At 35.9% G+C, this 27,771-nt stretch overlaps 2 protein-coding genes across 2 annotated transcripts; one reads left to right on the forward strand and one right to left on the reverse strand.

Moving 5' to 3' along the window:
• Nucleotides 1-259: 259 nt before the first annotated feature.
• LOC128677619 (E3 ubiquitin-protein ligase AMFR-like) lies at nt 260-26,866 on the forward strand. The gene is made up of 11 exons (XM_053758593.2): nt 260-760; nt 11,727-11,984; nt 14,072-14,224; nt 16,180-16,290; nt 16,776-16,954; nt 21,089-21,199; nt 21,688-21,803; nt 22,999-23,102; nt 23,461-23,623; nt 23,729-23,810; nt 23,922-26,866. The coding sequence occupies exons 1-11, from the start codon at nt 497-499 to the stop codon at nt 24,058-24,060; spliced, it is 1,680 nt and encodes a 559-aa protein (XP_053614568.1). The 5' UTR covers nt 260-496; the 3' UTR covers nt 24,061-26,866.
• Nucleotides 25,453-27,573, reverse strand: Dad1 (Defender against apoptotic cell death 1). Its single transcript, XM_053758595.2, has 2 exons — nt 27,273-27,573; nt 25,453-27,088 (listed from the first exon to the last, which is right to left on the reverse strand). Exons 1-2 carry the CDS (start codon nt 27,478-27,480, stop codon nt 26,958-26,960), a joined length of 339 nt encoding a protein of 112 aa, XP_053614570.1. The 5' UTR covers nt 27,481-27,573; the 3' UTR covers nt 25,453-26,957.
• Nucleotides 27,574-27,771: the final 198 nt, after the last annotated feature.

The following is a 27,771-nucleotide window of genomic DNA, read 5'->3' on the forward strand; positions in this document are numbered from 1 at the left end:
ATTACGACGAATTATTGCTATTTCTTTCGCTTGCTATGAAAAATAAACGATGCACGATAGGAGAAGGCTGTGCGAAGCGTATGCGTTATATGTATGTGGGCTTATCGTCAAATTTCAATTCGACCAAAAATTGATATAAATTTCACGGGGGAGTAAAAAGTTAATCAGGTCAACTGTACAATATTATAATCAACTGATTATAAATTACATCGGTCGGTTCAGTACATCACTGAACTGTCAAATGTCAAACAAAATCGAATTTTGTCACGCGCAGCGCGCAGTTCAGTCAGTCAGACAATCAGAATTTATTTATTTGCCTGTCTTGTATATTGTTTTTATCAACAAATAACTAATTTCAATTTTAGTCAGTGTAGCTGTAGAAGTTGTGGTCGATCCACAGTTATGTAGATATTTCGTGTTTAATAAGAGTATTTATCCAATGTAATTAGTCGAAATTGTGGAGTGTTTTGTTAGTATATAACTGAATGCGTACAAGATGCCTGTGACACTCGTAGACAGGTTGCCCTTGCCGAGTCTCAAGGTTTACACCGCGGGAAGTGTTGTGCTGCTGTCGAGTGCAGTGTACTATGCGTTGAGTGTGACGAGTGACCCGAACTGGCGAGCGAACTCGACGCTGCAGCGCGATATGGCTGCGGAAGGCGATCCTGGTGCGGCGCTGGTCGTCAACGGCACCAGGAATATTACAGAGCAGTTCGTGGAAGTCATGACTTTCATGATGCAGGAGCCACTGTGTATGTGGGTGAGTAAGATTTCTCAATGGAAGATTTCTAATTTTTGGAAGTTTATTCATAGCTGTTACATATGTAGCCTGAAAATGTGATATAAATATAATGTGACAAGAGAGCTTGATTCTCTGCAATTTTTTTTAGAATGGTACTTTTCAATAATTAATCAGTGGTAGGAAGCTACAAAATAAAATTTAATTAAATTTACAAAGTTTATGTTAAATTTTATCTTGATGCTTGGCTAGGCTTTAGAAATAAGTAATAAAATCTTAATAACTTGTTCTTTAGAAAGGGAACCAACCTTTTTTGCTTTTGAAAAGGTTTAAAAGATTCAAAAGTAACATCTTTATCATATTAAAATCTTTTATGGGCTTACTTTTTTGTTTTCTATACAAGGAAAATACTTCAATCCTTACACTTCACAACTCACTTTTTTCAAATGATTTAAGCAAATGTTTGTGATCACTGCTTCATTAAGTTTTCAATTAATATGAGTTATTATAGATATTTGAATGCTGCCAGATTAGTTAGGCGACTATAGTTTAAAAGTAAGACACATAATCTGCAAATAGCAGCCTCGATGATTCTGACCTAGTTATTTTTCAAACTTTATTTCATTATTATAATGAGCTTATCATTCCACATACAATATAAGAAAATTAAATGTTGTCTAAAATTATAATAAAATAATTTTTATTATAATCAACAAAACAACATTAAAAACTTTATAAAATATACTTTTATCTTTATTTCAAGAATAATGTATTTTTTTAGTTTGACGACTACCTTACATTATACACACTTACATATTACATTATATGATAGCAAAAGGATAAGTTTTTAGGTACCTGCAAAATATGTTTAATATGACATTTGCATTATACATACCTACAATATGTTTGTTTACCATTAGCATTCTAGTTTACATATATTTTATTAGAGTTAGCAAATCCACCATGCTCAGTCATTGACATTTACAAAAAAAAACGAATATTGAAGAAAATGTATATATGTATATTCATACAAATTTTTGTTCTTAATAAATGCATTGACCTGTATACTTTAATCAGAAGTCAAATCTGGGAGCAACCTTGGCTAATTTTCTTCAACAATGCAAACTCTTAATTTAACTGCAAAAATGTCTTTAGTAAATTTTCTTTCTATTTGATTTTTTTAACTATTAACTGAAATACAATATTAAATGTGCACACATTTTTATATCTTGGACGATTCTGTTAATGAAAAACGAATTTTAATAATTCCAAAAAAACATGTTATTAAAATATGTTGATCAAGTTATACCAAGACCACATTATACATAGGTATACAACATCCTCCGACGTGACCCGCAAGGCGTGCGATCTCTGTAAATATTTGATGACGATACGCTCCACAGCGCCACGTCACATGCCACGTCGTGCGACGCCGGCAGTATCAGCATCTCTAATTACCAAATTCCATGACGTAAATACAAAACCTAGCTATGACTAGAATTTGAAGCACCACCCTAAATTTTGAGGCCCAAAAACCAACAGACGAAATACACAAGAGAGTATGTGAATGTGACCCCTCCCTCATTTTTTCTCCAGCTTCGTTTTTTTGACCTCCGCTTGCTTTTTGAGCTAAGCAGAGGTTTCGGTGGAGTAACAGCGGCCTCCGAATTTCGCGATTCAAAACTAATTCGTTGGATGCAGCTTACAAGTTCACTTATCATAAGATGTTCTGGCGCCCTGTTTTGACGTCGGATTTAAAATAAAAGATTTCTACAATTAAATAGATATAAATTATACACACAGCCATTGTTAATTCTTATTAGGCACCTACGATATGTTCAGAGCTTTCGGTGTGACCGTTCGGCCGCAGCTTAGATCGCAGACCCTTGAAGCCAGGTGTGAAGTGTCATTGGAAATCCTTAAAAATATTGAAGGGTTGTGAACAACCCAGATTTTTATCAAGACCGCCAACTGTTTGCTAAAAACATTTAAAGGTGGTTTTGCAACGTCTACAGCTTCTTATCTATGAACTGTATAAGTAAACAATGAAATGATTGGGGGCTTGCCAACATTTGTGTTAATTTAGAAAGTAACGGGACACATTATTATTTGCTGGTCTATTTATTGTTCGATTGTTTACAATTTACTAGCGTAGCTACGCCGCCCGTGGGAATTCAATATGGAAAGGTACTAAGTTACCCTACCCAAGTAGGTACAGTCACTTGCATTTATATTATAAATCGTCAAATTGGAATAAGAACCGATGTGTGTACGTACATCTTAATATACGTGACTTACCGATTTTACGTAACCAATAAGTAACTGATAGAAGCAATGAGGGGTGTAGAAACAATAAAATATACATATAGTTACATAATATAAAAAGTAGAAATGTAAAATTAGACATAACATCTAAACTTTCAAGGAAATAGCCGCTAGGAAAATTTGTACAGTCGACTACATGTAAAGTCGTTCTTCAGGGACCTAATGCGTCTGTATCATCGGAAAACAATTAATTTGGGTAATTAGCCTCCTTTTCATTATCTCATCTTCCTGAACGCCCTCCCGGTTTCTTATTCATCTATAAAGCGTCGTAGCTCACAGTTAGCTTTCCAAATTTTTCTTCTTCACTTCGCACGGTATTCGTATCCTCATTGTCAGATCATTGGTTCACATATCTTCTTTATAGCATGAATTTGGGTGGTTTGATTTGTTGTCTGTACCATTCAGGTTCAGGCCCGTTTCCAAACGCGATATTAACTCATTATTTTATAGAAGATTAGTGAACGGTCTCTATCGGTCACTGACATTTTTTATTATGTGTAATATTTAATAACGTTACTACCAATGATTACAAGTTACTATATGCTATCTTGCAAAGTACGGTCAACAGCACGCCTACCAACCTATCTATTCTATTACTACCACGGGAATAAATCTATTCCGGACCGCATAAATGTAAATCTAGAAGTAAATAAATACATCTGCGTTATTGTACAATACGTGTAGGACGGAACATGGCGCGTAGTCCGCCACGCACTTCACCACTCACAGGTATTTTTCTAAGACTTCTTTTTGTCTGGTTATAAAAAGTAGCGTAACATGTAGTTGGTTTATTTTTTCCTGTCTATACCGAGGTCAAGAGCCTCTGACCGATAGCTCCCAAGTTCGACCATCTGGTACCCACCGAACCCGCTGATACCTATCTTTAATAGCAGTTAAGTAATCACTGAGTTTGCCCCTTTTCGTTACTGTAAAGTGAAGTAATAGGAGGACTCAAATAGGCTCGAATCGAATAGCTAACATATGGTTGCTCCTATGAATTATGAGGTAGACCGCGAAAGAGATGGCAAGCGATAACATTTGTGGGAAAAAAGCTGAAGGACATTTTCCATAAGTATTTTCTGTCGTTCTTTCTCACTCACTATCGAAAGGATGCTGCAAGAGAATGCTTTGCAAACGGCAATAAGCCCGCCATTGATCCATATGTTGATAACAAGATAAGTAGGTTAGGTAGTACCTATTATCATTTTTTATAATTTTGTTATCTCTTACGTACAATAAAAATATTTTGTATTGTGTTATTTATAACAGTTATAACAGTGGAACATTACTATAGATAGGGTAAAAATGTAGACTCAAATTATTTCAATGCCAATTGTAGTGGCTAAACGTAATTCAATTTAATGTATCTACCTATCTTGATTATGATTCTTAGAGTTGTGTGACACTGGCAGCGTCTCTGGATTTATATGTGTGTGTTCCATTTATCAAATTCTTCGTTCAATGTGTCTATTTCATAAGGTTTGTCATATATATAAGATGAAAGAGATAGCAATAATATTGGACTTAAAAAGGTGTTTGTGGAAAAATATAATCTGCAATGAGAAATTATCATAAAACTTTTCGTATATTTCGTGGTGTCTTTTCAAACTTCAACACACACTACTAGCATTTCGGACTAGCCCCGGCTGAGAAGAAGCGATGATCAACTCGACTTGTTTATAAATAAACCAGTCTTAGCATCTCGAAGCATCGAATGTGTTAAAGTAAAAGTAACCATAGCTGCCGCCGAGCCTGCCGCGAGCACTTTCTCTGTATTACGACATCGACTCTTAATCATTTTAATCGGTACCTACTCTTTTCTAAATGCAATTTGTGGTGGTGATGTACCTATGGAAAATGTTTGGTAAAAAATTACTTCGATATAAACATTGATGTCTACTACTACTATACCTTAGTACTCTTTATCTCGGAAACTCCCACGAGTTTCAACTCCAAATAAATAAATGAACAGAACAGCACATATTTATATAATTATTTATATGTACCTATATTCTTAAAAGTTTATATGGCATGGATCCAAATTGACATCTACGAACATATACGAGTACCTACCTAGATAGATAGATAAAACATTTATTTGTAAAACAACAACACAATACACAACCAGACTAAAAACACAAAATAAAACACAGCATTCACAAAGCACAATTGAAAAGCAAGTGTACTGTGTTGCAGCAATACAAAAAGGCCCATCTCAGTACACATATCACCCAGAGGGGCGATATACTGATACCTACATAAGTAAAGGGCTGCAATATTTTAATTAAGTTCAAAATTCAAATTCAAATCAATTTATTCAGAAATTAGGCACGTTTTCTCGTTAATTTTTATATTAAATAATTGTTTCTCACAAACTACAAGCTAGGTACTAAGCTACTAAGATGTCTAGCCAGGCTACATCCACTATGAGAACGACATAAAAAAAACAATAATTATTATTTCTGAAATCAGTTTGTAGAAGTTAAAAATTGTCTACCTGCAATGTTGTAATTGTAATGTACTCGTAGTACCCAAAAACATAACTCTCCTATATCTTCTGTCTAGACATGTAGTCAGTGTGATAGTAAGAGATAGATTTAACGCACGAGCCTGTGGTCTGACGGCATTGTCAACGGTACAGAAATAAGCCTGATACGGGCCGCCTCGACCTGTTCAACCAAAGTTTTGGCCCCATATATCTGAGACACAATTCTAGATGGGTTTACACAAGTTTCTTCCTAAACAGTTTTTTTGGAAAGAACCCATCTATGCGCGCAACTGTCAACCCTACCGCATTATGTTGTGAATCGTGATGTAGATATGTACTAGTAAACGAATCTGTCACGTTTATGTTATCTAAGTATATGCCATTATATAGAATGACGACCTTTCCGTCGCATATCAATATTAGTTTACAGCTCGATATGGATATGTTTACTACATGGAGATTGCTAGAAGTATCGATGGATTTAATCTATGTGTTTAGGTAATTATGTTCGCGGTTACCTACTTACTCTTTGAAAAATTTATTCTAGTTATTCCGAGAAAAGTGCTTGAAACATTAAAATTCATTATATTTGTATAGATTTTTAGAAGCAAACGTGCTTTCAAAATTCCTTTAAACGGCACTGTTTTTCTGGTCATTACTAAAAGAATGAACAATAACTTCCCACCGAGATCCGATCGTTGGGAAACCTTGCAGTTTCCTTAGCTGCGCTTTGTATAATAAGTATAACATGTTTTTGTTCTTTCTATTGGACAAATTGTTTTGTGGCTGCGTCACACTTTAGGTTATTCGAGGACTTATTAAAAGCAAACTAACTCACAATTACCAATCTGTTCGGTGAGAATATATTAGTAGCGAAACCTTGATAGCTAGTCGCTTTAGCTTTGACAGTTTTTACCACAGATAGGTACCTATATCTTGCCGCATGGGTCGTGATCATTATATGGAATGAAATTTCCAAATTATTTGTTGTTTATATTAATGGTCTATAAATAATCTTCTCATCATTCTATATCATAGTCTATTGTAATTGTCTACAATCTGCCTGATCTACAACCAAGAATACATTTTGCGCTCGCTAAATAACGCCATTCCAAACTTACATAACGTAACAACTGTAAACATTATTTTTCTACCAATTTATTTTACGTAACGCTGAATATTTTATATTGTTTATATTGTAGGAGACTCCACAGTAAGCCTGCAGTTCCACTCTGCTAGCTCTATTATAGCTTATAGCTGAGGATTAAATAATGACCGTGTTGTTGGTGTTCAGAACTATGATTCGCCGAGTCGACACGCTAAGAAGAAGTGAACTCATTCTTTATACGATCTGGAACGTTGAGTCTACAATATATGGACAACAAAATTCAAAAGTCACTGATCCATAGAAGGTCGTAGTTACTTCGAGAGCACGAAATCCACTATTGTTCCGATCCGAACATAAAAACGTAAACAACGCCTAAAAACTGTCAATAAAAAAGGGCGATAATGAATATATAACCGATTGGGTTAACAATTGTATATTTGTATTATATGTATGTATGTACTTGCCTTTTAATTCTCTATTGTAAGATTTACTTGCAAGTATGTCATTGACTTCAGTTGGATAACAATGCCACCGGAATGTAAAGCTACGATCACAAAGTTCCATCCAATCCACAAAGAGAATTATAAAGACTATAACTAGTTATTCCACTTCCAATTTCGCGTGATGAGTCGAAGACGACAACTGGCCAGCACCACCGGTTTGCAAGGTCAGTTTCATTCCACGTGCGCATTATTTTTGTAATTTTTTATTAAAGTTTATTAATATGTTGTACGTACAACAAAGACTACTCTAAGCATTTACTTTCTTTATAAAACTATTTTAGAATCCAGCGTTATGATGTCCCAAGAGCTTGCAACGTGTAATGACTGGTGCTGCTTGGTCTTTATCCTTCCCCATTTTATAGTTTTAAATCATTACATGATGTTTATTTTGAACAAAAACACACGAATAAAATTAGAACATTTCATAGTCCACTCTTATTTTCACTCGTGCCGCATCGCGTGACGACGTAACTACGACTCGTATATGTCGGTATGTCGTATATGTATGTATGGAAACAAAACGTTATCTGCAACGAACAAGTCCAAAACTGGACTTTTATAAACGCCCAGTTTCATGATCAGTTCAGGCCATTTCCCACACGAGGGTAAAGCAGGGGTATATCTAGACAACTTGATGGGTTTGCATTAGGAAAATTAAATTTGTAAAATGAAACGTCAAACCCACTCCTTCATGTTTGAAAATCTTAGGCCACGTGTAAGTATGACTGGAGATAATGGAAGAGGTAAAGATAATGAAAACAGGAAGGTAAATGATAAGGTTCCATACCTATCCTTAAATGATAAGGATGGTCTGAAATTATGGTAGTTGTAGTTGTCGATTTCTGGTGGTAAATCATTCGCTATCTGCGTTATAATTTGCAATCGAGATAAACACACAACGTAGTTTCAAATGGATTTACCGCTAATTAATAAGGCAGCTCCAAACAAATTATCGCAAGCGTGTTATTATTAGACGTGGTAGAGGTGGCGTGACGGCAAGGCTTGAATCATTCATATGTGACGACCTGATTGATGTATTAAGTGCACGATTCATCTAAGATGTTTTTTTTACTGTAGGTACTTAATGATTAGATTACTCGCGTTATAAATATGATGTCCATGACCTTTCCACTAACGACAGATGTATTAGATACTATTTTCGGTCTTGTTTGCTTTCTGTTTCCTGATTTTGTGCCGATGCGCTATTACTCTTGTTCAATAAATGCATAGAAACTCACTGGACTCAAAGTGTCTAAGATCAAAGATCTGTAGTTATTAAGACTTGTTTCTTATCAAGTTTGTGAGATTCCAACCGTACTTGTATCATAAAAGGCTACCTTTCCCTTGCTTTTACATCATGAACCTGTTGTAATCATTAGTTGCTTCTTGATTCGGAACGTAGTTTGACCCTGCTCTTATCGCTACGTTCTGATAATATTCGAGAAGTAGGTAATACAATCTGGCACGTCCAGGAAACGGATATTTCTGATCCCCTAGATCACACCACACCATTTTCAACCAGTTTCAGCGACATACGTGTAGTTCAGCTATTGGTTGCGTATAGCAACAACAACTTACGCCACGTCACTTCTTAGAACAGTTGCTGATGAAATTATAGTCCACTAGACTAGTGAAGGTCAAAGCGATTATGTCGCGACAACACACGATGGCGGAGTAAAGTTCAAAAATAATAATCACACGACCCTATCATCGTTCATTAGCAGATAATCTAGTTACCAATGTACAACAGATTGTAAAACACCACAATATGGAATATGTATATATTGTTTTGTATTCTTAAAACAATTGGTATGTAAATAAGGCATTCTAAAATCAGTGTAGAGGTACAAAAGTCAGCAACTTCTCTAATGTTATTTTTATAATTACTTTAAACCTTGACTTTCGCAAGACAATTCGATTTTAACTAATTAATTTAAATCAGCTTATGGGGTCGATAAACTTATTCATTTTCCTTCGTAAATACTATTTAAAATATAGCAATATGGTATTGTGTAATAAATAAATTGTTTTGGATACCTATACATTATTTTATTAGTTCTTATAAGTCTGGTTATATACAGATATTATTATAAAGAGGTAAGCGTTTGTGACTTTGTGAGTTTGTATGATTGAGGCGGGTAATCTCCGAAACTACCGAACCGATTTCAAAAATTCTTTCACCACTAGAAAGGTACATTATACAATATATAGCTGTAGGCTATATTTTATCTCAAAATACCCACGGGAGGAAGCCCCGGGCAACGTCTAGTATACAGATAAAACAACTCAGTTGAGGCGTTAACTAACTTGAGTGAGAAATGTTATATCTTGCCTACTTTTACATACTTTTACTTTTAAATATCAAACATCGTTGAGTAATGCTCTATACCGTTGCTTGTTTGTTTGCAAACATGACGTTGATAACGCGGACGCGAGCACTGAAATAAACGATAGAGGCGATGGAACTGCGTGCGCGCAGAAACTTGGCACCTTGGCTGGTCTTCCTGTTCGGGGAAATCATCCTAATATTTACACTGAGTTAGAAAACCTTTAATCTGCTGAGCTGAACCCTGTAGTTATACAGTACTTCATTATAGGTTTGAAAGTACTGCCCTTGGTGGAATCTGACACAACATTTGGAAAATATGGGAATAACAAATTTATAAGAACGAAATGCGTATTTGAACTTCTATTTCAAGTGCGTTTAACACTTTTATCTATTTAAAATATTTTTCCAATGTTTATTACTTGCGGTACTAAAGAATGTTTGCGTGCGTTTGTTACCTTGAAAGAATTGTTTACAAAAATAAATATCGCCAGTCACTCACAAGCCGATTTATCCAACATTTGATTAGTTACAAGAAATCTCGTTATATCGTTATGTGATAAGAAGAAAAGCATACGTGAATAAAATCGTATATATAAACACGCAGAAGCTGTTGGCACTTTGGTATGTGACGCTTCAGCTTCATGCCAGAGCTGCAATTATATTGGTCTGATTCATGAAACTTATTCGTATTGTCATTTGTAGTTTTATTACTACTGATGATGATAGCATTTTTTAAAATTAGATTTATATTGTCAAAGAGGAGAACTCTTTGAAAGTAATTAATTGTTTGCCATATTTTTTATTGATATGTAAGAATCAAAATATTTCTGTTGTTTAGCCAATTTAATAGGTACGTGACCTCCTGAATAAGTTTATAATGATTCAAGTTTGCAGTTGTGTTCCGTGTTCCGCAGGTATTTCTAGTTCCTGGAGCATCATTGCTTTCAACTAAACTGGAGGTCAAGCAATCCGCCGGCACACTTCCGCGACTAACGCAAAATAATACACGTAATTACCTTTTGGCGCACGGCTACATGAGTCGTGGCCTACGATATCAAGCATAGCTATCTCGGTCTGTCCTTCAACTTCTACTTTTATGCGAATAAATTATTATATTCTATTTTATCCTATCCTACAATTTTCCCACCTTCTCTTTCCCATATTCCTGGTTCCTTCTGCCGCCTTAGAGCGTCGGGTTCTGCAAAGCGAAATAGCAGAGCATCTTTTTAGATTATCTTATACCATAGTGAATAGATTAAAGTGGAAGTAATACCCAATATTTTGATCAATTACATTGCGGAATTGAAGCCTGTCCGTGTGGACATGTACCTACAGCACAGCACAAATTTGTCCTTACACTACTTCGTTTCTACTCTAGCATCTATTGAAATTAAACAAAATTAAATTAATATTCGCTCTTTTCCTTCCCATTTATGCGTAGGCTACTTTATCTATATTATGTATTTTTGTTTAGTGAAGATCATTGCTCTATATATAACATGTAAGGTCAGAAAATACAAAGTCCTAGCTTTGACTTTCAAAATTGACGAATATCGACCGCTACGTCCTATATCAATAACCCATGTCTCAAGGTCTTATATATTTGTCTTTTATTTTTCTCTATTGATATGAATCTGCTACGATCCTACGTTACAAATATGCCTTCCTACCTCAACATTCATCACGGTAAATACTAGTTCTTATTTCGCATTTTTTTGCATTAATTTTTCTATGAGGAAACGCGAACACTTAGCAAAGATAAAAAAAATGTGATTCATAGCTGTTAGGTGTATGACCTTATTGCCGATATTCACGACGAGAAGCCTGCACGAGACAAAGCCAGGGCAGACACGGCAAATTGGTGTCAAGTGTATATTTCTACTGAAAACAGAACTTAAAAATGCGTCTAAATGCGTATGATGCTTATTGGTGATTGAGTTTTTTTAACCTTATTTTATTTAATACTAGCGGCCAGTCCCTTATTCGCTCGAATAATAAAACACCAAAACCTTCCTCAAGAATCACTAGGTTAGGTATCACATGTTTAGTCATCACTGACACGCAAGAGAAAACACTTGAATGAAAATTTATTAGATGATAGAAACCGTTCACAAGTTTTTTACCAAACACACCAAACATATTAATTTCTGTTATCTACTAATTTTCGCGTTATATCCGAAATATAACCTAGTCAAATTAATGTTTTAAATCTGATCGATACTTTTTAATTTCAGACCGTGATCAACATAGCGTTCTGCTGCCTTGGGCTGCTCGGCTATCTCGTCCAGAGGATAGTGTTCGGGCGTCTTCGTGTGTCCGAGGCCCAACGAGTCAAGGACAAGTTCTGGAACTACGTGTTTTACAAGTTCATCTTCGTGTTCGGCGTGATCAATGTGCAGTACATGGACGAGGTGCTGCTGTGGTGCTGCTGGTTCACGGTGCTCGGCTTCCTGCAGCTCCACACGCAGCTGTGCAAGGATAGGTTCGATTATGTGAGTCAAATTCTGATCCATTTATTTCTTCAATCCACTTAGTAATTATTGTCGTCAAAAATTTACCTAAAACTAAGTCTACAGCCGACTTTCGCGCAGGTGAAGAAGTAACTATTGATTTAATACTATTGTGATGTGCAACTTTCTTTTCAAAAAGCAAAACAAACCTTTACTACAATCGTACATTTATAAAGTGGCCATATACCGGTCTCACTTTACATAAATAGTCATAACGACTCGAAAAGAAGAAGATACATTTGTTTATTTTTGACAGGCCAACATAATGTAGTCTTACGTATTAAATTGTTTATAATATATACATATTTTGATTCCTTTTTTAGAACTGGTGATTCATTTTAATGTAAATGAGTACATGCTCATTATAAATTACGTTATGACATCAATGACTCCTCCTCATTTAAGATTTTACAATGGATTTGATTCAAGGTGGTTCAATATTGATTGTGTAATTCTAACCGACCCATCCTAGTTCAGAGTTTATTTAGCTAAATACAACGGTAGTACCGTTGTATTTAGCTACGGTGTGTACCGTTACGGTACACAATATGTATCCTTTTAAAGTATTTAGTAAGTTGACGTTGTATATTCGTTAGTGTGGCATTGGTGAAATAAGACACATGCCAAACTCACTTATGCTCTGTCGTTGAAGACTATCAAAACATTAAATCAAAATCTGACAAGCACGTCTTGACCCGCTGAATAAACTTCCTTACGACCCAGGTTTCACGTGGTCCACTGTGAGTCTAAACATTTATTATTATTAAAATAATTATATATTGTTTACCTTTAGGGTTTAAGATCATCAAATTATATAAAACTAGCTGTCCGTTCCGGCTTCGCTCGGACACAGCCGTGGTAAATTATAAACCTAAACCTTCCTATTGAATCACTCTAAAAATCTGTTGCGTAGTTTAAATGATCTAAGCGTACATAGGGACAGACAGACAGCACTAAGCGACTTTATTTTTAGTGACTGTGTAGCGATATTACTATCAGCACAGTACAATAAAAGGGCTCTCGCTAGCGGTGACTTGCTAACGAATTTCATAGTACGTTTTAACCGATTTGTCAAACAATGCCCTGGCTAATAGCGATAAACTGAAAGGTTAGTTTATCGCATTAGGAATCTGTATTAAATACACACACATACAAACACGTGCTTAATGTGATTAGTCTACGTCACGTGCTGTTGCGCTATCATCAAATTCTCCTTGTCTCCATCTCTACATTCAAAATTAAACAATTTTAAAATAAATTAATCTACAAATTTGAACAAAAAAAATGCTAGAGATGACAAATAACTAGTTGTTGCATGCGTCTTCAACGTGAACGCTCCGTTTTAACGTGAAAATTTAAGACAAAACAAACATATACAATTTAATATTTATTAATATAATTAATAAAATCGCTACAATTAATAAATAGGCTCTCAACTTAATAATCGATTTAGACGGGGACGATAAAATAAGATGACATAACGATCGTAGTCGATCGTAATTGGTTCTGTGAAACTAATCGATTGGAAAATAATCGCTCTTTAATGGCTTTGACGGAGGCTCCGTCGCGATGCGATAGTGAGCCTCCCTTTGTATTGCTTTAAATATAATGTAATGTTACGGACTGTGTGAACTACGACAGAAAAAATATCTCTGAATCCTAGTTTCTATTCTTTAAATATTTACCTTTGTTTCCATTTCATGAATCCTTACGTCTGAATCCTGACATGGATAAACTGAGACACGAAAGTGAAACCCAACTATAACAAATAAATAAGCAATCAAATTTAGTTGCATTGTGGATGTAATTTTGATAGACCTCCGGAAGATATGAAGATATTTAAATCTGTTTTTATCGCTATACCATATAGCTATATAAATATCAAAATTAATGAATTTAGATATCATTGAGGGGACTTATTAATAATTCTCTTTTAAAACGTTAACTAAATATTTTTTAATCATATTTATTTTTGATAATTAATACACTGGCCATAATACTTTACATTAACTCAGAGATTTTATCTTAAGTGTTTCATTAATTTACAGCAATAATTTTTGTTTGGCTAGTTGTCATCATCTCCAAACACGGGCCGTTGGGCGCACGTGCGGCTGCTGACCCTACTGGCGTTCGTGCAGACTGCCAGCGCCGCGCTGCTGGTAGTGTGCGCCTTGTGGGGTCTGCCGCATGGCTTGGACGTGTTCGTGTTCATGGCGGCGGAGGTAACTTCTACAAAGCGTATACTATCTCATTTTCCATTTCGCTTATATCTGAAAGAGGGTCGCGTATTATAAATACACGAGGGAGAACGGAACAGGGCGCTAATATTTTTATTTAAATAAATAAATATATTAGGACAAATCAATTCATTTATTGATACTTTATTGCACAACATTACTTGCATATCTGCCAAAACTCTGTTTGGTCCTAAATGCCCTATCTAGTTCCTCATCCTGTCACGGATTTTTAAAAGGCTTACCGCTAATATAATAGTGTTATTTCATGTAGCAATGTCAGTCAGTCGGTCAGTTGTCAAATTTAAATAGATGAATATTTATTTTTATCAAAGTTACAACTATCATTACAAGATAATCCTATGACGATAGATGCAATTAGTGTTGTACTATCTTAACTATCTGATTTGATAGTTGTTTGGATTGAAGTTCAAAATACAGAATTCCCAAATGAAAACTAGTTTTTGTTACATTTAAAGATGACAATATTTAAAATACAAAATTACCTTTATCTAACAACGAGATACTTTTTGATTAGTTAAAAAGACCTCTGCATGAATTAATAGGTCCGCGAACTGTAGCTAAGATTTGTCTGTCACAGTTCATTGTGACCGGTGGTCGCGGTCGGCCCCGTTTCTCATGGCCATCTTGGGTATCAGATTTTTCCACCTAGAAATTAGTCGTTTCATTTACCTTAACAGTAAAGTTGCCAGTGACCAATTAGCGATAATTGCTGGCAACACTTAACGAGCCTTTCTAAAATTATATTTACCTCGACAAAACAAAAATGATGGATGTAATATTTGAAAAAAAATCTAAACTATAATATTTATGTGAAAGTCGAAATGACGTCATATCCCTCAAGAGGAAATAACAATTATTGATAACGCTCGAAATGTGAAAATTCTAATTTTATCGTCAGTTAGTTCACATTTCAAATCAAATTATCAAAGTAACTATATTGTAGTATTTTGTTTCTCAATACTTTTATTATAATATGAAGCAAAATCCGTATTCATAACATGGGTTTGTCTAGAGTTTTCTTGTAAATATTCTCGACATATCTGTATTCGGTAGAAATTTTAAGCCAAACAAAACTATAACTACGAGACAATGAAGTCTCATGAGCGCCTGAGCTGACAGCCGGTGTAGATATTTCAGAAATATTCAAATATATGAGATTTCATTGCATTTATCGTATTTCTGAAATATCATGCAACATGATTTACATAAATTATCGAAAAAACGTTCAACATTTATTTCTATGACTCAAGATAATGTCGGGATGATAAATATAAACGTGGTATAATTCCTGTACATTACTTTATCCAATATCTAACCCGTATTTGTGTCATACAACATGCAAATATCATATAGCTACTTTTCGTAGCATTAGTATGATTATGATAATTTTACGCAGACTTCCTTGTATTCATTGCAAGCCAACGTCTTGGTATCAGCTTTCACCTCACAGCATTTTTTTGTATTTTTTTTATTTCGCGGGCGACTGCTTGCAGAGAGTCACAACTTTCTACTTCACAAAACAATATGACTACATACTCATACTTAAGACCTTTAAAATTATTTAAAATTGTCATTATGCGGCAACTTGTTATTTATCAAGCGTAGAACAATACTGTAAACAGAGTATGGAAATTCTATTGTTCCCTTTTAACATATATCCGGGTGTTGAAAGCAAATTTCACGATTTATTTGTTTTAAAAAGTTATTTACTAAATTCTCAGTTGAGTCGATATTTGTGAACAAAATGTCAGCAACAATATATATCTAAGTTATGGTCTTTTTTCATTTAAAGCTAATCTAAGCCAGTTAGCCAGCTAGCCAATATTCGCTATACAGAGAGACACTAAAAAACCATTCAGAGTAGCATAGTCTAAGAGTGTGTTAAAACTTTTCTTTGCTAATGTTATTTCTGTTGACAGTGTGTATTGGTGTTGATATCGGCGTTGCACGTGGTGGCTCGCTACATCCTGCAGATGTACGAGGCGGACGCGGCCGGCCATCTCGCTTACTATACGCATTTGTCGTTTGAGGTTAGTTTGTAGGTTATAACTGACAGAGGACCTAGGTAGCATCCTTAAGAAATACCATTAATCAAACGATATGTGTTCGAGTTAACATCTCACTCAGACCATGAGAGACAATTTAAGAGACTGGTGGATGATCCAAACATCGTCCTTGAGGTGCACCTAATATCTCACAGAAAATCTATTGTTTACTGTTTTGTGAATACATTTACAATTTGGTAATGACGTAACATCGTGTGATCTCGCCGAGGTATTGAAAAAAATGACGTTAGCCGTCGTAAGTGGAATAAATAATTATTTTCTTTCATATCATGACCCACCGGTATTTTTTTAAAACACCTTATGTCCTTCATTGTATGCCCATGACATTGCAGACAAACATTCAGTTCATTCGAAAAAGTGGAAAAAAAAAGCGTTCGACCTGTTGCGCTTCAGCCGCGTGATATTCGGAAAGATGTATGGGACTCGAGTTAAAGCTATGTTTGTTCCAGTCGTCGCTGCTGGTGGTGGAGCTGCTGGACGTGGTGCACATGGTGGTGTATAGCAACATGCTGGTGTCCATGGCGTCGCTGGTGCTGCTGATGCAGATGCGGCACTTGCTGCACGAGCTGCAGGCGCGCCTGCGCCGGCACCGCCTCTACACGGAGCTGGCCGACCACATGAGTCGCAAGTGAGTCTCTATAATTACTTTCTGTAACCATTTCTTCCCAGCAGTGGTCGTTCCGAATTGCTAGTAGTCACTTTGAGAAATCGGCACATAATATAATGAAAACACTCAAAACACGAAGGTCGACCTATGGCCTCGAGACCCCGTGACCCACCCATACTTGAAAAAAAAAAAGTATAAGTGGGCTTTGGCTTTGAGTCCGGCCACGCCCGCCGGCATGGCCGACGTGTTTGTTCTTCTGTTCATCTGAAAATCTTTTGTAAGCTGAAGAAGCCTTTTGTATTTAGCGCCTTGCACTGACCGCCGCTCAGTCACACATAAAATTTGAATAATAACCGTGCCAATTAAATTATTTTCAATATTAACTCCAATATGTATTTTTTAAATTTCAATTCTTATATATTTTCAAATACAATTCACATTTACTTCCAACATTTCAGTTAGCATATAAACTGTTATATGTTATGGTTGTAATGTAATTAGTTTATTTATCAATAGCGTCATAAACCATTATCCGTTGTTATGAAATAGTTACTTGCAACCGCAAGAGATTCGTGTTGCACCACACATTTGATGTAAACAATGCAATTATTTATATCTTTCAATTATTTTTCAATTACATGTTAAGTCTGCAACATATTAGAACCTACGCAAATTCATTGTATATTAGTCGCTGTTACAGCGGCATTTGGGTGCAATTTTTTTTCATGTCTTTTTAATACCAACCATTTAATAAGTACAGACAACAAGACATTAATAAAATTAGTCTTATTGTCTCTGTACTAATTTATTTGTTTTGGAAACGCGCGTCAGCAATTTACCACAGGCGGTTTTAAAGACTGGTATAATTAAAATTTATTACAATTTTCATTAAAAAGCCTGGCTTACCAATAATTAGGTATTAAAAATGACAAGACGTGTAAAATAAAAAAATAAAATTGGTTAACGCTTCTAGCTTTAGATTAACTTAATCTGAAACGCCTGACATTTTTTTGGCATTTATGTTTTTTATTCGTCATTGTCTAGTATACATATTTCGTATATTGCTTTTATAATTTAACTAGATGTTGCCCGGGGCTTCGCTTCCGTGGGAATTTTGAGATAAAATATAGCTTATAACAATCGTGTATAATTCACCTTTCTAAATGTGAAAGAATGTTTGAAATCGGTTCGGTAGTTTCGAAGATTACTCGCCTCAAGCATACAAACTCACAAACGCTTACCTCTTTATAATAATAGTACAGTTGCGTCATAGCATTATATTTTAATTAGCGAGTAACAATACATGGAATCACAATTTCCTAACAAATAGTTTCAGTAATAATGTACTATACACAAATCTGTATACATATATAAAAGAACAAGCATTTTTTAAACGCCCAGCCTAAACCATAGAAGCTATAAACGGGAAATTTGGCCAGTAGCTTCAGGTTATTACATAGTGCTCAGATAAGAAAGAAATTGTCATAATTCGACCCCCAAAGGGGTCAAAATTGGGGGTAAAGTTTGTATGAAAGATAACGAAAATCTTTACTGATCTACTTGAAACTTGGCACAGATGCAATGCAGCAAAAACAATGAAACCCGTGTTTCAGGTTTTTTTAAATTTGACCTGTAGGGTAGTTAAATGAGGGTGAAAAGAAATAACGAATAATCCCATTCAAAATGTCGTCAATCAAAGATATGAGTAGACAGCTCGGCGGTAAACACCGTTGAATTGACGTTGTTACTGTTGATGGTTCGAATCGAATCCTGAACTTCCATTAGGTATTTTGAATTAAATCTGATTACCTATAGGGTGATTTCTGTGACAGTTTTATTATGGTTTTGCCCGAGTGAAGCTGGGACGGACTGCTAGTTTATTTATAATAAAGCATAATACATCTACGGTATAGTTATGTTAATGGTCAGCCTCGTAAATCACGAGGCAGCAGGTTTGAATCCGGGAGCATACGACTACCTGCCGCGATCTAGCAACAAGTCACAAACACTAGTGAACTTAAACTGTCAACCAGTGTGCAGGTTTCTTCACGATGTTTACCTTCACCGGAAGCAAGTTGTGTTCTATGAAAACCACTAGGTATATATTAGTTAGATTGGTATAAACTAAACTTATATGGCACGAGCAGAATTCGAACCTAGAATTCGAGCCACCGTTTTAGTTCCGTTATGCTTCATCATAATTGTTTCTATGGTTCACTTCTTCTTCATAGTCGTATTCCTCATGGCATGGAGGATCGTGGTTATTACGTGGAATGAAATACACACAACAACTTTCTTGGCATTATTAATGGAATGGTTTGCCATTGGCTTCTCCATTTCACACACAAGTTAATAAGAATCAACCAGTGTGCAGGTTTCCTCACGATGTTTTCCTTCACCGGAATGGTTCACTAGATGAAAACAATTTCAAAACTACATTTAATTTACACTAATAGACGCGGACCGACAGAAGCGAAGTATGAGCGACTTATATTTGTATTGATAAAGATGACACATGGAAATTATGTCATGTAATCAAGTCATGTTATGAAGAAACAAATTAATAAAGATAACCATAACTTTGAGCCATTTTAGCTACACATTGGATACCTAGGTACGGAATGATTCCGCGAAGCTTTAGGGAGAAATGGTTGGATTCAACATAGGATAGAACGACTTGGAGTTTTGAGGGACCTTTGCCCAGCTGTGAGACACAATAGACGAAAAAAAACTGACATATTCATAAATAGCTATAATTGTTGTAATAAGCTAATACTGATCTCATGCCATTTGAATTAGTTGTGGATAAAGTTTAACGATTTAATTAAATATAATTTTGTTTACGAATTATTAGCAAACAATAAATTGTACCGCACCTTTGCAATTAGATAACAATTAGCATGTCCATGTTGACACAACATTAGTATGGAGTCACGTGGTATCGATATAACAACGTAATCGACTAAGTATTCCTATCATTCTAGTTATGGTAATTATATTACGCTTCCGGCCAAAATTATTGCTATAGAAACTGCGTATTTGCGTATTTGATGGAACGCATTTTTTTTGACGAACACAAATAGTTTTGATATGAAACGAATTCCTTTTACATACATTCTACACTAATATTATGTAAACTAATATTATAAAGAGGAAATATTTGTAAGTTTGTGTGTAGGCTCCAGCACGAACTTCGAACCACTCAACCGATTTCAAAAATTCTTTCACTAGTAGGAAGCATTATTCCTGAGGGACATGGGTACCTACTTTTTCTAATAACCCACGGGCCCACGGGAGAGAAGCTCTAGAACTTAGCTTTCCGGTCCCAGGTTCGAATCCCACTCGTGCCACATAAGTTTATAACACATAAGTCTGCTTCCGGTAAAGGAAAATCGAGAGGAAACTCCTCACTGTTGAACAAACAAGTTCACAGTGTGGAAGCGTCTAGTTGTCAGCCATAAGTCATGTCATGTCTTTAGCAATCTTGAAGAAAATCTCACACCAGTGTTAGCAATCAGACAATAGGAAGAAGACTTCCGGAACGTGATAGTATAAACTAATTTAATAAGATAAGATATTTGTTTATTTGCACTGAATGAACTCCAAAAACACGTATTTATCTAATTTGGCAAGTATGGTTAAAGGTCACGGTTTATGTGGTCATGATTTATCTTTTTTATGAAAATATTTCCCACTGGAAATAAATTTTCACGCGTGTAAACCCAAGATAAAATTGCTAGTTTGATGTATTCTCCTTATTAATATTGCCGATTCATTTTATTTGCTACTACCTAGTTTGTAACTTTGGTAAATATTATTTCATTTAGAATCTATAGTGAAGGTTAACTTCTGAATAAATGATTCGATTTTTATTTCAACACGACTCAAGTTTCTATGAATTCGCTGGATCAGAGACCGGGTATTTTGAGAGCGAAGTGTGGGTTTGCATTTCACTTCTCACTATCGAGTCGATTCGCATTAAAACCAATCACGGTGTGTGATTGTGACGCGACGACAACCGCACGCAATGTGATTGGTTTGCTGCGTCACACTTCGAAAAATTTCGGCGGACGATATCGAATGGCAAACTTATATTTTGCCCTCTGTCCTGCGCGATTGGTCGACAGGACTAAGTGGTATCGTCTCTGTCAACAGTTACCCGATGGCGAGCAAGGAGGAAGTGGAGAAGAACCAGGACAACTGCGCCATCTGTTGGGAGCCGATGAAGGAAGCGCGCAAGCTGCCTTGTTCGCATCTATTCCACAAGTTAGTGTTCTTTGTTTGTTCTCTTATTTTTATGATTTACTCTACTATTGATGTTTAAAATTAGTTATAATTTTTTTTTTCTTTGTTTATCTCATTTTATTATACAAAAGAATATGAACTGGATTGGATATTAATAGTTTAATAGTTAACCAACCAAGAAGTGATTGTAGAGAGTTTTTTTTTTGTTTACTGTTGGTTTTAGCCTCTTATCTAGCCTTAAAGAATAAACGAATAGTTGATAGAATGAATAAATAGTACATTGTACACCGAGAAAATATGATCTCATGAGCTAATTGAAACTCATGGCTCCACTGGGCGTCCATCAGGGGAGATACAAGGCCGAAATCAATTTGTAGACTAAATAGTGGAGTTTGTGTCGAAAGTTCACAATTTCAATGTTATTTCGAGCCCAAGCCCCGGGAACAAGCGGATGAGAGAGAGAGAGAGAGAGAGAGAGAGTGAGAGAGAGTGTGTGCGTTGTGCCGCAGCTCGTGCCTGTGCCAGTGGGTGCAGCAGGACGCGTCGTGCCCGACGTGCCGCCGCGCGCTGGCCGGCGCTGCGCCCGCGCGCGCGTCGCCCGCCAACCATCTCTTCCACTTCGACGGTCAGTACTCTGCTTATTATAGCATCACTATTACAGCTGGGTGGCCTAATGGTCATCATGCCGGACTACCACACTGTAGGTCCCGGGTTCGATCCCCGGTCAGGTCAACATGAAAAATGATCTTTTTCAGATTGATTTGGGTCTCGGATGTTTATCTATATATGTAATAGAATATAGATCGTTGAGTTAGTATCCCATAACACAAGTTTCGAATTTACTTTAGGATTAACTCAATCTGTGTAATTTGTTCCTATATATATATAGGTATGTATATGTATATATAGGTCAGGGAAAATTTTTAAAACATTTGCTGTGGACACCCTGCGTACACGCAGGTCTTCTTGGCAGGGCTGTCATGGTCGTGTTACGCGCTACTCTTTTTGGCGACTCTGTAGCTCTTCTTTTTCAATTAAAACAGATATGTTCTTTGATGTAGTTGTTGTGTTCCAACGACAATAAGAATTTCCAAAGACTTTTGTTTCGTTTATCCATGTGGAAAGGCTACGCACATACAGCCATCGTCTATAATTTCTTATTTACTGAATAATGTTGTATTATAAGGCGCAAGCCAAGTCTTTTGTATCTTTTAGTTTTATTCTGAATATCTTCATTACTCTCTTTTTCATTTTTGATAAAAATAGAAATATTTTTTTAATGTCTAACGTAACCGAGTAATGAAACCTTCATGATATAACCCAATCTGATTTATTTATCGAAGGAGTCAAATTGTTCGCACCAAACCGACCTCGTTCAAATTTTTTGACAAATCTGAAAAAGAAGTTGACTTTTCCTCTGTCACATCAGTCAAGCCATCAAAATCAGCAGCATGCAATAGTTATTCGTGGGTTTCCCTTATTTCCACCGCTCCGTGACCAGTACATGAAATATCGCCTCGAGGTATCATTCGCGCTGGTTCTGCTGTGCGTGTCCACGATCGTGTTGGTGTATCGCGACGCTCTGCCATGGAGCCTGCCGGGTGGGTCTACAATACAATACAATATTCTTTATTGCAACAAAAGTACCTAATACAGAAAATAAATATCAATATACGAAAAAAAAGCAAAAAATAATAAAGGTATAGTTTCCGATTTGGATATCGAATATCTTATCGGATATGTTATTGCTAACACTGGTGTTAGATTATATGTAAGTCGCCTAAAGGCATCTGACTTGATGAATATGTTGTATGCGTCAGGTTCCCGGTACGTGTCGTGGCTGCCGAGTTTCTCGGTGGAGGTGACTCGAGTGCGGGCGGAGCGCGCGCCCGCGCCGCCTGCCGTTGAGGCCATGGCCCGCCAGGTGACGCTCGCGACTGTTGGAATACCATTAGCTTACCATCTACTCCTAACACTTTAGTAAATTCTCTCATATCGTCCATTTGACATTTCTTTAATATATTATTTCTTTTTGTGATTTCTAGAAATTCTATTTAATTATTGTTTTTTGTCCAAATCATATTAGTTTATCTATTTTATAGTGTATTCTTTAACGTGTCATGGGCATGTAAACCTGACTCCCCACCGGAGTAAGGCACACACCGTCGTCCCCCGACGCACTATTGCACGATAAGAAGCGAATGGTCCTAGACCCACGAAGATGCGGGGCATTGAGGACGTCCTAATAACAAACAAATATAATGTTAAAATACACATTTCAGGTGCAACAGATGTTCCCGCAGTTCCCGCTGGGCGTGCTGGCGGGCGACCTGCAGAGCACGCGCTCGGCCGACCTCACCGTCGACAACATCCTGGAGGGCCGCCTCGCCCCGCCCCCCACACCACACACACCCGCCACACCCGCCACACGACCCATTGCTGTCGGTGAGTTACTATTTCATACTTTACTCGAAAAGTACCTTTCGTGCTTAGATTTCAAATGTCTTTGCACAAGTAACAAATCAACTTTTTTATTTTTGTTCGTTTCAGAACCTATGGCCGAAGAATCGGCGCCCTCGAGAGCGAGACCAAGCGATCATCCTATCGCAGCGCTCGCAAGCGTCGATCAAAGGTAGTCAACGTTATTCAATTAAACTGTTATTATTAACATTAATTTTCAGCACAAATATGAAGTCTTAGTTTTTTTGACGAAAAGATATTTTAATGTTTTAATATATTGTAGTACGGATACGAGCATCAACCCTCGCTTCTCACCGTCCGTGATCGAGCGACAGAAAACTCTAGAAAGACGCAAAGCGGCGCTCGTGGCCGCCGCGAGACAGAAGTACCTGGACCGCGTGTCCGCGCGACAACACAGCTGAGACCACAGCTCGTCGCGCGCAGCGGCTGCCGCCAGCCGCCGCACATCCGACGCGATATTACTCGACTCAGCATAGAAAGTGCTAGATTTATTTAATTAATCTGACATATCTGCCGCACTAAGTGCGATAAAATTCAACGGTAACACTCATTGAAATAGAAATGTTAAAGAGAATGCCGATCTAACAAGTGTACCACATGAATGCGATATATGATTAGCGTTTCCAGCTGTAAGTTTGTGTTTCTCGTGATACGATTGCATAGATAGCTACAATCATATTTATGAGAATTTTGTCTCACAAACGAACAAAGATATATTTGAACCATCAAACTTTTGTACCTATAGCACGTCGGTGTATTACTGAGGTCAGCGATATTGGTTTACAAGATTAGTATATTACAAAAATTCCAATGAGCCTCCGTAGCAAGTTTTTAAACGCAATGAATCGCGATCACAACGACACTGACAAGCAATCGTTCTCGCCAAATGATACGGTTCTGTTACACATCCACCCGGTTATAATCGCGCTCAGTACAGAACATATGGGGGTTTATATATCCCTGGTGCCGAACAATGAGCTCGCCCGGCATTCATTTGAAAGAAATATTATATAGACCGAGGTAACTTAGTCCACGCCACGAGATGGCCCGGCTGTAGCAGGATATCAATAACAGGTTTGCAACGTTGTTGTTGTTATCGACTGTAGCGCCAGGATCTGGGGGACTTCTATCGTGTCGCGGACTCTACAGACTACTTTCAGTTACACCACAAAACTAACAGGAATTAAGCTTTGCCCCTTATAGAACACAGTTGTATCATAGTCTAATGATGAACTGCTTTTAATAATGTTTTCATGATCTCATACAAGTAAAAGTTATGTGAACTTATGTAATTGGCAGTACAAAATTACATTATGATTAAATAGCAATTTTCGTAGACAACATTGTTTATTACTACGTTTTTTGAAATGTTGGTAAAATTAATATCTGCGGAGCTGTAGTGAGGACGTACTGAGCTGCGACTCTCGAGAAATGACTTATTGACTGTATCGCCTCCAGTGACGCGGTCGGGATAAATTCACCTTTTTAGCGTGGTTTCCCGCTAATGTTCATATGTAGCAAGTGAAGAAAAAATAAGATTGGCTATATTTAAAAATTATATGTAAATTACGCTTGAATTTTCTTCATTTGCCATTTAATAATAATATATATACAGCATTTAGTGGAAAGTCAGGCTAAAGTAAAGAAAACATTAACAAATTTGACATCCGTGTGAGATGGGTTAGCTGCGGTCATGGCGCGGAGCTGCAAGAGATGAAATATTTTGAGCTGTGACTTGTGTCTGCAGAAAACATTGTAAATTATTTGTGGATATTTTTATTTTTAAAGCCATGTAGTCGTAATTATTCACTTTTTGTGATATTTTCATTAGAAAATTGGATGTAGTTTAACGTAATTTAAGCATTAGTGATTAGGGTTGCCAGATTCTGATATGAGCTTGCTTATTCAAAAAGATTTCAAAGCCTAATGTGAAATTTACCATAAATAAGCAACATTTTTAACTATACATCAGGCAACCCTAAAACTGAGTGAAGAAAAAAAGTGAAAAAAGAAAAAACTCACTCATCTATCGTTTGTTGTTATCTATGTCCATGTCCTCGCCGTCGCCAACAAGTGTTGGTTGTCGTCGACTTATACGGCTACTATTTATTTTTCTACAAAAATTTCAGAGTGTATTTTTCTATTTTACTTATTGTTATTGCATGCTTAACTAGAAACAATAATTTTCGCCTACATACATAATATGTCTGTTCATATTTTTTATCTCTAGGAATGTTTAAATGTGTAATTTATCTGTTCCAAAAAAATTTATACATTTCATTTTTGTATTTATTTAGACGGAGATAACCGTCTTCTACTTTTACATGAAACAACTGTGTACATATGGCAATCTAAATTATTGTAGATACTTTATATTCATAAAAAAATGTACTACAATCATACATTTTAGTGACATATGTATGTAGCTTTTTCTTTCTTGATTTTTAATATTTGACAAGGAAATAAGATGGAATAATGCTTATTGTATTTATGGATAAGAGTGCAATTGGCAACCCCTTAGAAATTTCTTAAACAAAATTGTCATATGGCAGTGTGATTCGAGTAGAATGTGTGTTCTCTCCGTCTGTTATCGTACATTATTTACATGTATTAAAAAAAAAAACAAAAAAAGTATGGTACCACTGTACTTCATTTTCATAATAGAAATTAAGTTTTGTTAATATTTAAAAAATATATTTTTATTTTTTTAAAAGTTTAGATATATGTATTGTATTTAATTATATGTATCACTTATTTATTTATGTCTTGGCCTATGAATTGCTATTTTTTTAATAATTTAAAAAGATACTAAATGTCCATATATTGTTTAAAGTTTATCAAGGGAAACCCTCAAAATTATAAGCTAAGTAAATGTTCAAGAAAAACTGTATCCAACCTGAAACACTTTAAATTGCAGTTTACTTTTTAAGTAAAATTTTATTTAAATTGCAATTGATTTTATCATTGGAATTTAATCCTTGGAAGATAATGATTATGGGGTTGACAATATTTTGAATTTAACAGAAAAGTTGTGTAAAAACAAAGGCCATTACATTGCAAGGTACTTATTTATATACTTTAAATAAGTTGACCATACATTTACAGTTATTATAAGATAGGTTAACTGTTGTTACACTACTCGGTATAAAATACATTGTTTTAAAATTGATTCAAAACTAGTCAAAATAAAACATTACTAATGGAAAAGTTTGTTTTTATTCCACATAAGACACCATTTTTTGTAATATTAGAGCAAATTTGTGAACATAAAATATAATATTAGTAACATATTATTATTTTAACCTATGAAGTTGATGACGACAATGTGCAGGACAAGATGAGCAAAGATGAAATCTGCGAAACCCCGCTCCGGACTCAGGCCCAGGAACTCTGTCTTGTTCTCAGGGTTTACTTGCAACCTCAGGCACACTGAAAACAAATATGTATTTGGCTTTAAAAAACTCTAGTACATTAGAATCTTTGTTCAGCATTATTTATTTATATATTATAATACGAGAGAACAAGGGTTCACTGAAAAAGTATAGTAATATTGCAAGTTTAACAACCTCCGAAAATGTTGTAACCATTGAGAATATAATTAAATGTTATTTACCTGCTAGAACGAAACAGCTCACAGTAGAAATAAAACCACTCAGGAATGAATTAAAGGGAAATGTGCCGACAAGACAACAGTAAGCGAACTGGATAACAGCAGTCAAAAATATATAAAGTAAATAAGCATCGATAATTTTGAGCTTCTTTGGGGTTTTGTTAGTGTACTCCTGGTAAAGTTTAGGAATTACAGATACAACTGAAGTCATTTTGTAGTTATAAGAACCAAATATAATTCTTTGAATTTCTTAGACTTTTATAACACGTAAGCCACAAATGCCGCTCGATTGTCAATGTCAAGTAGGTTAAGTCAAACTAATGTCATTTTACTGGAGTAGTGTATCTTTTTGCTCGATTTACATTTATAATCGAATCGTAATTCTTGATTTTCCTTAGGTTTTGGGAACCCTCGTCACCGCTAGAAGGCGCGCGCTATTTGGATTGGAATTCAGAACAATAACTAAATCAGATTTGGGACACAGAGTGGCTTAACTCGTGTC

The sequence above is a fragment of the Plodia interpunctella genome, chromosome 18 (assembly GCF_027563975.2).
Source record: "Plodia interpunctella isolate USDA-ARS_2022_Savannah chromosome 18, ilPloInte3.2, whole genome shotgun sequence".
Lineage (NCBI taxonomy): Eukaryota > Metazoa > Arthropoda > Insecta > Lepidoptera > Pyralidae > Plodia > Plodia interpunctella.